Source organism: Rhopalosiphum padi, chromosome 3, assembly GCF_020882245.1.
Source record: "Rhopalosiphum padi isolate XX-2018 chromosome 3, ASM2088224v1, whole genome shotgun sequence".
NCBI lineage: Eukaryota > Metazoa > Arthropoda > Insecta > Hemiptera > Aphididae > Rhopalosiphum > Rhopalosiphum padi.
In genome coordinates, this window is record NC_083599.1 from 3,349,386 (window position 1) to 3,364,060 (window position 14,675).

Genomic DNA, 14,675 nt, shown 5'->3' on the forward strand with positions numbered 1-14,675 from the left:
CTAAATATAAATACATATGTATGTCTTACAATATTTAACCTAAAAATACATGATACATAATACATATAGGATATTTTTAGAATTCGTTTTCTCGTTTATTTTAATCTATGACATAAACTAGCGTAATTTACGTATTATAAATGGCTGTCCGGATTAAGCGAAGTCCGGACTAATGAGGTCCGAATTAATGAGGTTCTACTGTATTGTCTTTGTCTATTACATTTTCAAATTTTCTCTTTTACTATATAAAATTAAATTAAATATAAAAACCAATATTTTTAAAAGAGATACATTGAATAATTATTGTTTGTTTTAAATGTTCCGTTGTAAATCTTCGTTTGTTTGGTGTTAATACGTATATATTTAATTAGGTACTTTTACTCCGTAGTGTCCGTATAACCATATTAAATTCTTAACAATAAATAAGTGATAACTTGAAAATACAGATAATCAAACTTATTTCGGATTCGGTTAATAAAATATATTTTTATCAGCATTTTGCATCAAAAACCAATAAATACGGGCTTAAAAACAGAAAAAATACAATTAATGCACTTATAATATATCTACTGACAATGTATTAATAACCATTTATACATGGCAAATTTGTATTTACTTTTATATTTTAATAAGTCGGCGAATTGAGAGTCGACGAACTGGGGTGTCGGCGAATTGAGAGTCGACGAACTGGGGTGTCGGCAATTGGGATTCGACGAACTGGGGTGTCGGCAATTGGGATTCGGCGACGTGTGTAGTCATGAATCATAAACATCGTAACCCTAGCCCTTAGCCCCTAGACTAATCACTAATTATCGCCCGTGTCATTAATTCTTACTCCTTCAGAACGCAGTCAGGTACATAATTTATTGAATTTTTGTCTATTGTAAATATCAAGTAATAAGTATCTATGACCAATTGATATCTTATTAGTTATTATTATTTGTCTGTGATAGATTTTTTATCATTTTAAATATTACCGTAAAGAGTTTTTTATATACCTAATTATATGTATATTAATATGAGTACACACAATCTTTGTGTTATGCAATACTTTTTTCAGAACCATATATTTTTACAAAAGCTTTTAATTAATATTTATAATAAAAAAAAGAACTCTTGTTTAAAGTGTAGTTGTATTTTAATAACAACACACTGGTCACTGGGTGGCGGGCCTTCGCATTATATTTTTAGGCTTTTTAAAAACAATCACCATCATTATTTATTTCTGTATAGGTAACCTATAAAAAAATATGATATACATATTATATATAGACCTTAGGGCCCCGTGCACTGTAGCGAAAATAATGATCAATTCGTTACGTGCAGAGGGGTGTGACGATCGTCTCGATTACGAATTTGTGCGTACCTACACGTTTCGAAAACACGAAATTTCGATACATCACGTACATTTTGCTCGTCCGCTTCGCTTACGCAGTTTTCGAGAATAGACCCCGGAGGTTGTACGTTTAGTTCGTCCGAAAGTTTACTGCCGCAGTGTTCGAGGCCACGACCGGCCGATTCGGCCAAGTCTGCGCGTATAAAACAATATTATAACGTGATGAGTACAGTGTCGTAGTAACAGTAAATAATAATAATCAATCGTGTTAGGTACCCCGTCTTGCGTGTAGCTGTACAATATTATAATATTATCTCGAGTGTAACTTTACGAAGCACAGCTGTTTGCGGTGATAAGAAAGTTATTAACGATCGATATATTTTAATATATTATTATGTTATACGTTTACGGGTAACGATTGTCGTGCCTACAACTAGACGATGTTAAACTGCGACTTGCTGCAGTAGTTATTGCCTGAAAACCTAATGTCCGCCGTGCATTTGGTTTGCGTTCGTTTGCTCGGGATGCTGCGATTTGGCTTTTGGTTTACGTAACACAGTGCGGGTTTGATAAAAAGAAAAATGTCGATTTGGGACGCCAGTGGCTCGTTTTGCTTCGAGACGATCGACCCGATGCGAGACGTACGTGCTGGGCTGGTGCGCGAGGTGGGCTCGTTAGCGACATGGTCGGTGTCCTCGTGTAAACCCGGTAAATGATACTGCATTATAATATTATTATTATTGTTATTGTTATTTTTTACTTAGCAGTCGGTGTCGGTATGGCTCGCGATTGTACTTTAGAATTATACAAAAAAAAATTAAAATTGTACATAATTTTTTTGGTTTTACAAAATATGTAGATACACCTAAAATTTGGTTGTAAAATAAAGAGTAAGTAATAGACACCAGTAATATTGTTATAAATTATTATTCAAATAGTGCCTGGTGTTTTTAAAACTTATTGATAAAAGATATTAAAATATCAATAATTTTATCTTTGTTTATGAATTGAATATATTTTTCAACAAATAAATTAAAGAACATATTGTTGGCTTATAGATCTATGTTTGGTTTTTACAATTTTTACAATTTTTTTTTTTTAAATATTTGTTCACAATTTTGTGCACGGAAGTATTAGAATGTATTTAAATGTTATATACAATGAATACAAACCAAATTTTGTATAAAAATAATTTGAGATGTCTGAGTTGCTATGGGCCGCCAAAATTGAAAAATGATTTATATTTTATAAATTATAAGTTAATTTTCCTTAACTTTATAAAATGTATAATAATACATTTTTAACATCATCAATTTACAATAAAGTAGGAGAGCGAAGAAAACACAAAAATTCTAAATGTGTCTGCCTATTAATAGGCTTGATGTTGACAATCTCCTGAAAGCAATCGTATCATATATTTTAATTATTTGTACATTACCTATTTTATTAATAATTTTCAAATAAAAATATTTGTGTACCAAGTAAATTATCATTTCTTTTATAGAGCTACTGGTTTCTATTGAATTATGAATAATGGATGATGGATATACTCGATTCACTTTTGAATTTTTCTACCTAATGTGGAAATTAAAATTCTACAACTCCAATTATTTTTAATTTAATGTGGTTTAAGTACTGATATTTTTAATCTTAATATAATATGAAGAGTTTTTATTATATTCAAAATATAGCTACAGTATCTATACTATAATGTGGAACAAAATAATATTAAATATTCAAATGTATTTATTTACATTTTAAATAATGTAATATTATAAGGTGGTTTTAATATTGAAGTTTTCGCCTCGACTATGATACCATAGAAAAAATATTCTAGTATTATATGTATTTAATTTAGAACTGTTTAACTTATCATTGGTATCACTATGTAGTTAATTGTTATTAAACTATTCAATAAACAGATTTCAAAACCAAAACCAAAATATTTATTTTTTTTTAACATTTTTGAAAAATTAATTTAATCATTTTTCAATATAATATATATTTTAAACAATAAAAATTAAAAACCACTTATAAAAAGCAAATCTATTTAAAATATACATAAAATATTATTTTCCTTAAGTGGACGAACCTGCTTGTGTGGTCTCCATCTTACAAACATACCAAATTTCAAATTTGTGTTCAGTAGAACCAATTTTATGTGTTTAGCTTAAATAATATTAAAGTAAAATGACTTATTGAAAACTTATTATAAAGATAAGAACATTATTTGTATTCTCTTGCCAGTTTTTTATGAAAATTAAATTTTTAACTGAATTATGAGCATTTTCAAATATTAATATTTACATACTCATAGCTTGCTTAATAATTAAAATACATAAAACACCGCATTAGAACAAAAACAATGTTCTTAAATTTAAGTTTGATAATAGATCATTTCACTGTATTTAAGCTAAACACATAAAATTGGTTTTTTTAAACAAAAATTTTTCACGTTTGTAAGACACAGATAACACGATGCATTATTGACACATTCTATTAGTTATTAATTATTTTTACTACTATTAATTTTTGTTTGAGTGTTGGGTGTATTTCTCTCATTGCTACAAAATATATTATATTGGTGTGAAGTGATACTTAATTTAGGGTACTAATGACTTTGGAAGTTAATAAGTTATAAAAAAATTCTTTTATTTAGAAAATAATATTTAAGAACATGTCAATTAAGTCTTACTAGTACCAGATAAATTAAAGAATTAAAGAATATTTAAATTGATGGTTTTTGAAATAATAGCAGTGGCCAGTGAGCATTGCACAATAACAATGATTGGTTAATGTATTAATATATTTAAATAAATTAATTATGTCCATTACAAACCAAAATCATTTTTTTTTTTTTTTAGGTTTTGGTGTTAACCAATTAAGAGATGACAATATAGAAACATACTGGCAGTCATGTGGTCAACTTCCACATTTAGTTAATATTCAGTTTAGACGTAAGACTGTTGTGAGTGATGTATATATATATGTTGACCATAGACTTGATGAAAGCTATACACCAAGTATCATATCAGTTCGCGCAGGTAAAAATTTTAATGACTTACAAGAAGTTGAATTAGTCGAACTGTGTGAACCATATAGTTGGATAAGAATAAAGATCAAGGATATCCATAGTTTATCATTGAAAACTCATTTACTACAAATTGCAATTTTAAAAAATCATCAAAATGGAAATAATTGTCATATTAGACAAATTAAAATACATTCACCTATTTCGACAAAAGATTTTCTCCTTGGCAATTTTAGCACTGTGGAAATGAGACAATATACAACTATAAAATAAAAGTCCTAATCCTATTAAGTATAACCATACACATAATGACAAAATATTTTAAACTAAATAAATATTAATAATAATTTTAATCTTAAAAATATACATCAGCTTTCATAATAAATAATATTGCAACATTTTCCCATCCTAACAAAATACTTAAGAATTGAAAAAAAATTAGTGTTTTAGTATCTCTTCATCTACTCTTTCATACATTGTTATTAATTTTATGTTTGTCATACATTTTTTTTTTTTATACATTTTTTGATACACAAATTTATATTATATATATAAAAAACAATTATGTTTGTAGTCTGATGCTAAGTTTTCTATTTTATATAGAAGTATATGTTATTTATCTTTAAGTTTTTTTTTCACTATTTTAAACATTTCTCTTTTTTTTATTCAAATAATCTTATCATTATTAATATAATATTATATATTATTTGTACAAGTAAAATATAATAAAAGTTTTAAAAAAGTACAATATTGTGATTAATAGTATGTTGGCAGTATATTTTATTAACAGCTTGTTGTATTATACATATATTCTTACTAATTTTATCCTCTATAGTATTGTAATAAGCAATTGCCAATTTCATCACCAATATTTCATACTTCAAGTAGGTTAGTATTAGATGGATAATTTTTGTGACATTTTATTAATGCTATTTTGAAATCATAAAAATAATCCTTATGCATGTTGCTTAAATTTTAAAATTTGCAACCAGAATCAATGTAGTCTTTATTTGTGACTTAAAATAGTGTATTTTTATATAATTATTTATACTGAAGAGTCAATTTAGTGATATTAATAATTTCAATCAAATTAAATGTATATAATCCATGCACCATTTTTCTGTACAAATTAACTTAATTAAGATAATAAGCCATAAGGTATGATTTTAGTTTACATTTTCAAAAAGTATACTATTATAAAATTGATACACGTTTATATATTTTACAAAAAAATATTAGAGAATTACATTTTAATTTCATTAACCTGCTTTTGGTAAATTATTATTATTATTTTTTTAAATTTAATAAAATTAGAAATTAATTAGGTACTTATACCTATGTAGTTCTAATAATTAATAACACAGGAAAAACATATTTAAAAATAAATGACTAGTGTTGGTATATTAAATGAAGAAAAAAACTATACTACGAGAACTAGGTAATAAATAATATAAATATAAATTATAATAAGATAATAAAGTCAGTTAAATATATTGTACTTACCAGATAAAAACTAATAGAATACTTAAAATACTATTAATTAATTAATATTTGTGAAAAGTATAATATTATAAAATAGATATTTTAATAGCATTTACTTACCCTTCAATGGGGTTTTGCTTATCATGTAAATATCGTTTAGGAACATGAATAATTTCTTCAAGCCAATCATAATTTATATCAACATCAAGTTAATCAAGATAGTTAATATCCATATTTTTAAATTGTAAAAATGTATTAGAGGAAATTATTATGGATTTTTTATAAAAACACTATTATAATAATATGTCGGATGTACAAATAACTATTTTATCCCGAAATCTCAATCCAGAGTGAAAATTAAGCATAATTAAAGGGTACCTTGGATATTTCCTAAGTTCTACTTAAGTTTTTCCTAAAATTATTCAAGGTGGCATTTATAAATACCAATTATTGTTTTTACTTAAAATTTCACTAAGATTTTACTAAGTATCGTCTATAAATTTGGCTAGTAGTATATTATTTAAAAGTAACTATAGTTACAATTTATTATTATAAGCTAGTTTAAGTTAACTATTGGTGGCCACTAGACACATGTTAGTTTAGAATGGAAACTAACAGCACAAATTAAACTGTACTTTTGAATAGAAAGAAGAAGATAAATGGATAGAAGATGACCTGGTGAGTTACTGAGGAAAACTTGGTAAGCTGCTCAAAATATGGACGGTTTTGAGTGTTAAGTCGTATTTTTTTTTTATATAGTAATAAATTAGTACAAATATTAGTTAAAATATTATAATAGAGATAGAGGTTTGTACACTGGAGTGCTAGTTTAGAACCAAATGAAAACAGTTTATCAAAATTGAATGGTATTAATATTTGACAACATATTGATATAGGTAATTATTCGTATTAACACTTTCTAAGCATGTGGTTCTGATTAGTGTAACTTTCTGTTGTTTCCCATGTACCATACAGTATTTATCACTCATCATACAAAAATATTTTTATTGTAAATATTAACTTTTTATATTTTACTCTTTAGTTGCATTTTTTTTTAAATATTTTAACACACACTGTAACAAGTCTCTAAATTACATAAACAACAGAATAAAAACCAACTAACAATTAAAATAGCCTTATAATACATAAGTTCAACTTATGTCCAAATTTTGTTGACATAATTCTAAATTATTCCAATAAAGTGTGTGAGTGCTAATGACTATCAATTTTAAACTTAATACTTTATAGTAAAGCAACAAGATTATTTATTAGAAGTCTTATAGAAGTTATTGTAGTAATTGGTCAAAATATTTAATGTACATATTCTTTATGTTTAAATTATATAAATTTTAAATAATATTTTGTCTAAATGAGAATAATTTTTAATTCATAATGTATAGAAATAGGAGATGCATTGAAACAAAATTTTATTGATGAAAGAATACTAATACTCATAAAACATTTAAAGGTAGGTAGTTAAGGTTGGATAGGTTAGTAGTTTGATTGTTAAAATATTTTGCTTTGCTAACAATTCTAATATACAATAACCTAATGGATTACCTTTATAGTTTAGATATTATTTCTATCTACAATAAGTTATTTATCTAAGTTCATTAAAACTCTAGGTTTAGATGTAATGTATTGATTTTAAAATGATATGCATGTATTATTGTGTGTTGTATCTTGTATAGTAGAATAAAATACTTTGATCTAACTTCCTAGGTTGTTTCTGGTAACAAATGAGATGTTATAGATACCTACTTTTTTGGTAAAATTCCTATTACTTTTTTAAACAATTAGGAAAAGAAGTACAAATGAGGAAAACAATTATTTACCCTAAACACATTTTTGAACAAAATTTGAAGTTATGCATTTGTTGTTCAAAAATGATAACTGTATAGAAACAGTCTTATTAGTATTTACTAGACATGGCGTAATTTTCAAAATATTTTAGCTATGCTATTTATATAATTTTTAAATGCTTTTACTTTTTAGTTGATTTTTAATTTTTGTATAATATTTTTTTTTCTATTAGCCTATCAGTAAAATAGCATAAAAGTTATAAACACAGTTTATATTTTGATTAAATCACGAACATTTCCAAATTATTTTGTAGTTAAAAATTTATAAAATTGGTATATCTCACCTAAATTACCACTTCAACGTTCACCCCTCTGTAATTGTATATTTTTATGTTGATCAATTATTATTGCTTATTATTTATTTGTATTCTTAAATACCTAAAATACCTATATTATGGTTAGTTTTAATTTTGATTGTAGTTCTTTTTATGTAATTACGTATCGTAATGTAGGTATGGTTGATTGTGCACAACTTGTGCTGTGTTGGTTGGTATGATTAAGAATATTTTTAATGACTCCGTTATTAATGAACAATTTTCTTGAGTATCATTTTCTCTTATGTATTCTATTTTTGTTTCTGATTAGCCAGATACTGAAGTATTTATTCTATTAAAATTTCCTAACTCCGTCTTCAAGTCATGGTGTGTGTATCGCCGGAAAATTATTCACCTAATTCTACCCGCCTTATTAGTAGGACACGGATGTTGTTGCATTTACAACTTTTTTCTACTTTTTCAATTTATTGCTAAGTACGTTTTAAATGCATGTCATGTAAGTACCAATTAAAATCTAAAAGTTTTAAGTGCAACTTTTGGATTTTTATTGCAATTTTATTGAATTTATATTTATACAACTATTTTGGTTATAGTCGACTTTCAATTGTCGTAACATCTATATTATCTTATAAAATAAAGATAATTTCAAGTTGGTAGGTATTTAATACAACACAAAAATAATTTATGAAATGTGACTATTTTAAAATTATGCGTTATACTGTATAATTTGTTCTTCAGCCACCCTGAAATGAATACTGAATATAAAACCATTATTAAAATCAATGATATACTGAGTGGACAAGGAAAACTGTTCGATGGTTTACGTTTACCCGAAGACTCGCCACTCGCCAGTAATCAATTAACCTTATTTTAAATACGTTCCGCTTACATCAATAACTGACGTGGAACGAAGTTTTTCGAGACATAAACACTTATTAGCTCCAAATCTATGAGGATTCGATTTTGAAAATTTAAATCAAACACTTATAGTGCAACGCAATGATATATAATATAATGCTATGGTGGTGATGACATGATTTTATGATGTCTAATAAAGTTGTAATATACAGTAGCGCAACCGTGGGGGGGTTAAAGGGGTTAAAGGGGTTATAACCACTCCCGAAATATTGTAATAATGTAAACCCCCCCCCCCCCCCCCAAATGTTTCTCTAGTTGTGTCACTGGAATAATATATATAATATATTTGGTAGAATTTTAGATTATAACAGTAAATTTATAAAACATTTATAACAAAACGCTGTTATTTTTTAGTGCAATTTTTAATATTTTAAGTGCAATATTTGGTATTTTTTAGTGTAATGCTGCAATTAATTTTCCTAAATAAAAATCCTATATAATACGTTTATACGACAATAACAATAATTGTATACAACGTATACTTGTCATACTTGTTTAATAAACAAATATAAATTTTGGAAAATACAAATTACTCACATATTTTATGATTTTTTGGTGGTGCCAAAATATATATAAGATATAAACTTGTACCGCCCAATTTACGCCACTAACCACAGTTACGCGTTAGAGTTATTAGATTATTATTCGTGACTAGATGTGTAGGAAACAATAAAATACCTAATGATCAAATGTAACTGCGGAAAACGGTGAAATCGAAATCATCGGCATAGATTTTAGTTGTAAATTTATAATACCCTATTATAGTTATTTCATTAGGTATATGGTTCTGTGCAAAATCATGATAAACGAGATAGTATGGTGATTCTTTTATCGAACAATACTCAATACTCATTAGGTATTTCAAAATCAATTAACTTAAAAATATGTTGTCTTATATCAATTGGAAATTATGTAAATAAATATTTTCAAAAACGTTAATAGATGTTTAAATAATAATAAGCGTAGTTCCATAAAATAATCACCCAGTTTATACCAGTAACACATGAATATTTCAAAAATAATAATACAACCTAATATAATGAATTGGCTAATATTTTATATATTATTGTAAAAACATAAATGTTTTAGAGAGCATTTTGTACACTTAATTTGTACTTATTATTTTATACAATTTTAATTATTAGGTACTTAAAATAGAAAGAAGAAAAACAATTTTAAGATATACAATTATTATAACTTATTTATAAACATTAGAAAAAGTTTAAACAATAAATTTGTCATTAAAATTAAATTATAGTTAATGATAATATACAATAAATCGGCTATTAAAATACACAACAAAGTAGCCAAAAGAATGGGAGAACAATTAAAATAAATATAAAAATCGAATGTATTTAATGCCAGAATATTTTCATATAAAACAAAAGTTTAAATTGGGAAAATCGTGAACTTACAAATTTAAGTAATAAAATAACAATAGGAAAAAAAATAGGAAAAATAGGTACTCTATAAAAATAATCTTTTTTTTCCTATAATATAATACCTACTTTGTTTTTATTTAAATTAATTTACAATAAGTAAACTTATAAGTAAGCTATATAATATAAATGTGAGGGAAAAAACATTAAGGAATTTAACATTAGAAGCAGTTTAACATGAATAAATTAAATCGTGTGTAAGGGAAATACGTGTTATGCATTTAGAAAATCTGTAGTCCTTCTGGTTCATTCACGTTTAAGGCGTTTGACTGGATTTTCCAGTTGACAGTTGGAACGCAGCTGAGCATTAAGGCTATTGGCATATGATATTCTGTTTGATAGAGAAGGCGTGAGTATGTAGCAGTTGTTTGTCTCGTGGTAGGGTTATGTAGATCGTTGTGCAGTGTGATATTGGAACGTATCAAAGGCATTGGCATTCGTAGGCGGATAGCTTGGAAAGCTTGAATGGTTCTGGTGCTTACTAGTTTGATTAAGCTCCAAAGTAAGATACCACTAGATAAGTTACAGTAGACTTTTGTACAAAATTATTATTGTTCATTTGTGATTTGTAATTCATTTAGCTGTTCAAATCTTTGTGTTTGTTTTTGAAGCAAGGGCCCTAAGTGAGTTTTGTCAAATGGTAGACCAAGGTAGGTATATGACTTCTCTTGTATGAAAAATAATTTCATTACAATAGGTTATATGAAGACGATTTCCAGGGCACACGGTAAAAGTGATATCATCAATGATTTACGACGGAAAAGTTCTATATTAGTAGTACCTATTTTTTTTTAAATTTTTACCTATAACAAATAAACAAAACGGAATTATTATAAGACATTTACGATTTACATTATAAAAATATTATATTTTTCCTTACAATAATGTTTTTGAATTTGCGTTAATAGATTTATTTTCATTCTTCAATTGATCGTCGATAGCCCGTCCTCATCGACATTCGAGATTGTCGACTTCGTGAATAAGTTCCAAACGCTATTATTGAAATGCATGTATTTATTAGATAATCCTAATGGTTTAGTACGTGCTAAGGATATTTAAATATTATATAAAATGACTAAAACAGTTTTACGAAAAGTTATTATTTAATTTATTGAGTATATTAACGCATTACCATTGTATGTATTCTTCTTTTGTGCAGAAAACCCACCAACAGTAGTTACATCGTTACTCATGGTTAAATGACAAACAAGATTGGCTGAGTATTCTTCAAATGTTTCCAATAGTTGTTGATGCTCAGCCTCATGCTCTACCGCTCTGTGAAACCAATTAAGTAGGTACTTCCCATTTACAGATTTGGAATGATCTGAAATGCTTTTGTATATGTTGTTTAGAATGTTTAAGTTCCACGAATTAGTTTACCGGAAAGAATAATATTATAAAAATAAATTAAATTTATACAAACTCAGTTATAATAAAATAATACCTATATAACGGATTTTTATTATGTATTAAAAAAATCGTCGGTATATTAAAGAAAAAAAAATCTTATACAAATTCATATGTCATACATATAGGTAATATATTAAGATATATATTATATCGGTATCAAAAATAATAATAACATATTTAATGATGTATAATGTATATAGTTCAATATCACACGAGATATTATAATATAATATAAAATTTCTTATTTTCTGAAATTAGAAAAAAAAAAAAAGACCTACGATATTATTTTTAAATAACCCATTTGATAAATAATTCATATAATAAGACGTGTACCTAATTATGTTTCTAGTATAAGATATCAGTAATTATAGTACACTATTTAACTTATTATTTCTTAACATACAATTAAAATATTTAGTTAGTTCCTAATCTATACTGTTTTTGATAATAAAAACATTAAATAATGAATTATAATAATAAACTATATAAACATTCATAATACAAATAAATATTAAAAGATGTGTACATAAAAAAAATTGATAAATATTACGATACAAAATATACCGTATTTATAAAATACAATAATAATTCAACAAATAGGACGCCTTTAACTATTAAGGTGAAAAACAGTTAACTTTTATCTCGGTCAGAAATTGGAAACACGGAAAGCATGTAAATGTAATAATAAACAATACAAAAATATTACAAAAAACTTTATTTAGGAATAAATGCTTTGTAAAAAAGCATTTATTATCATTATTGAAGATTTATCAAACAGAGATGTGGGTCACCAATTTGAGATCAAAAGAATAATATGTACAATATTATTATAAATATGTATACGATTACCTATCCTTTGGGCAAAGGTAATAATTTTGACCAAAAAATATAATAGTCCGTTTGAGCGACTATCATTTGTACTGTTTGTGCGGGTGAAATTGTTTTTCTATTTATGTTGATGTATACGCTCAAACAGACCATATTTTGTATCAACAGTCTACGTCCATAATTTATTTATAAAAAGAAAAAAATGTAAAAACATTTTTGAGTGAAAAAAAATATTCATGTTTTTATATAATATAATACCTTAATCTGTTAAACATACAAACCCATAATATTTCGTATAATGTGACTTATAAATAAAGATGGTATTTAATTGATATTACAACTTATTTGTATCATCAAATAATTCGAATCTAATCACACATGTAATATAACTTATAATAGACAGATATATATATAATTTAATTTTATATTGCAATTTATTGCAGTTTTGAATGTTTTTGCAATTTTGTAAATTTTACTTATTTAAATATTTGAAAAAATATTACTTTAATAATTATTATTAAAATTATTAATAAAATTATTTTACAATAATTATCAGTTATAAATAACACCAAACGACAAACGAATTACAATACAATTATTTTTGTACACAATATATAGCAAAACACAACATGCACACACATCAAATTCGCAACTCTAGTTATAAATATAAAAACATATAGGTAATAATAATAATATAACGTAAGAAAACTGAAGAGTTTGGTAATTTTTTCGATATGCCATATTATAATGTCCTCAATGCCAGTTAAGTCCGTAAAGCGAGAGCTTTGCAAAGATATCATACTCGTCGGTTTTAATACCACTTTTATTATATTTTTTTTTTACTCTTGAACATTCATGCATTATGTATATTAGAGGTCGTAATTTTTAGGGCAACGAAGTGCACGTCGACAGCAAGTAAATAATATGACAATATACATTTTTATTGGTCGAGAAAGTGTAATTGATAGATGTGAAATTGAGTAGACGCATAAATGTTTAATAGTTTTTTACGAGGCCCCCAAATTTATAAACAATTTGTTCATTACAAATTGTTTATATTTTTATCATGCTTTCTACCGATGATTTTTGTACACGACATATAGCAACATAAAATTAAAGAAAATTGAAATATATTTACATATAGATGAAATGTCCGCTGCTCTAGCAATATATAGACTATTGCATTGGTTTACAACAGTGATTTCTGACAAACTGACAATCTTGAACGATTTTCGACGGAAAAATTCATTAACAGTAGTATTTTTTTAAATTTGTACCTATAACAATTAACCAATACCAAATTATTAAAAGAAATTTTTAAGTTTGAAATTATAAAAATATTAAATTGTTCCTTACATTAATATTTTGCATTTCGTGTTTTCGACTAGTTACTCGTATAAGTTTTAATAGATTTATCTTCATTCTCCAATAGATCGTCAATAGTTCTTCTTCGTCGACATTGTAGATGGTCGACTTCACGAATAGTGCCAAACACTAATATTAAATTTTTGCATGTATTTGTCCTTATAAATTGTGTTTAAATCCATTATATTAAAATATCAAATAATTGGTAGTATAGAATATATCATGAAAGTATACATTTCTGATAATTTTTTATGTATTTGATATTTAATATCAATGTGTAATTATTTACTTTTATTTATACAAAATATAAATATAAATGAAATAAAACTATATATTTTCATGGCTTAATGAAAGTTGTATTGAAATAGAACGTATTCATTTCAACCAAGTTTTATTTAAAAGTTACCCATATCTAATAATTTATAAAAAAAAGTTTTATACTTTTAGAGTTGTTTCACGTATTTATCAATGTTTTAACACAAACAATAGCCACATTCATATTACTAATTAAATTCGTTAATTTTAGTTTAAAATTGTATGATATTATGTACCGTATTACATTAGATATTATAATATAGTACTTATTATAGACATTGTATTATATAGGTATTTAAAAATAATCGTCGGTATATCAAAAAAAAATAATATTAGTCATCAAATTCATGTCATATAGGTAATATAAAATATATACAGTATATACATATCAACATTAATAATAACATATTTACT

The 14,675-nt window shown here is 25.5% G+C and overlaps 1 protein-coding gene and 1 long non-coding RNA gene across 2 annotated transcripts; one reads left to right on the top strand and one right to left on the bottom strand.

The window, feature by feature from the left end:
- Nucleotides 1-1,373: 1,373 nt before the first annotated feature.
- Nucleotides 1,374-4,916, top strand: LOC132924682 (anaphase-promoting complex subunit 10-like). The gene is made up of 2 exons (XM_060989114.1): nt 1,374-2,044; nt 4,201-4,916. The coding sequence occupies exons 1-2, from the start codon at nt 1,918-1,920 to the stop codon at nt 4,638-4,640; spliced, it is 567 nt and encodes a 188-aa protein (XP_060845097.1). The 5' UTR covers nt 1,374-1,917; the 3' UTR covers nt 4,641-4,916.
- Nucleotides 4,917-10,307: 5,391 nt separating this feature from the next.
- Nucleotides 10,308-11,748, bottom strand: LOC132927055 (uncharacterized). The gene is made up of 3 exons (XR_009661608.1): nt 11,476-11,748; nt 11,224-11,336; nt 10,308-11,146 (listed from the first exon to the last, which is right to left on the bottom strand). It is a non-coding gene; the product is annotated as an uncharacterized LOC132927055 (long non-coding RNA).
- Between the last annotated feature and the right edge of the window lie 2,927 nt (nt 11,749-14,675).

Excerpts from the sequence above, each read along its gene's own strand:
- LOC132924682 (XM_060989114.1), top strand. The coding sequence starts at position 1,918 with ATGTCGATTTGGGACGCCAGTGGCTCGTTTTGCTTCGAGACGATCGAC. Across the intron at positions 2,045-4,200 it reads GGTGTCCTCGTGTAAACCCG|GTTTTGGTGTTAACCAATTA; the intron begins GTAAATGATACT and ends TTTTTTTTTTAG.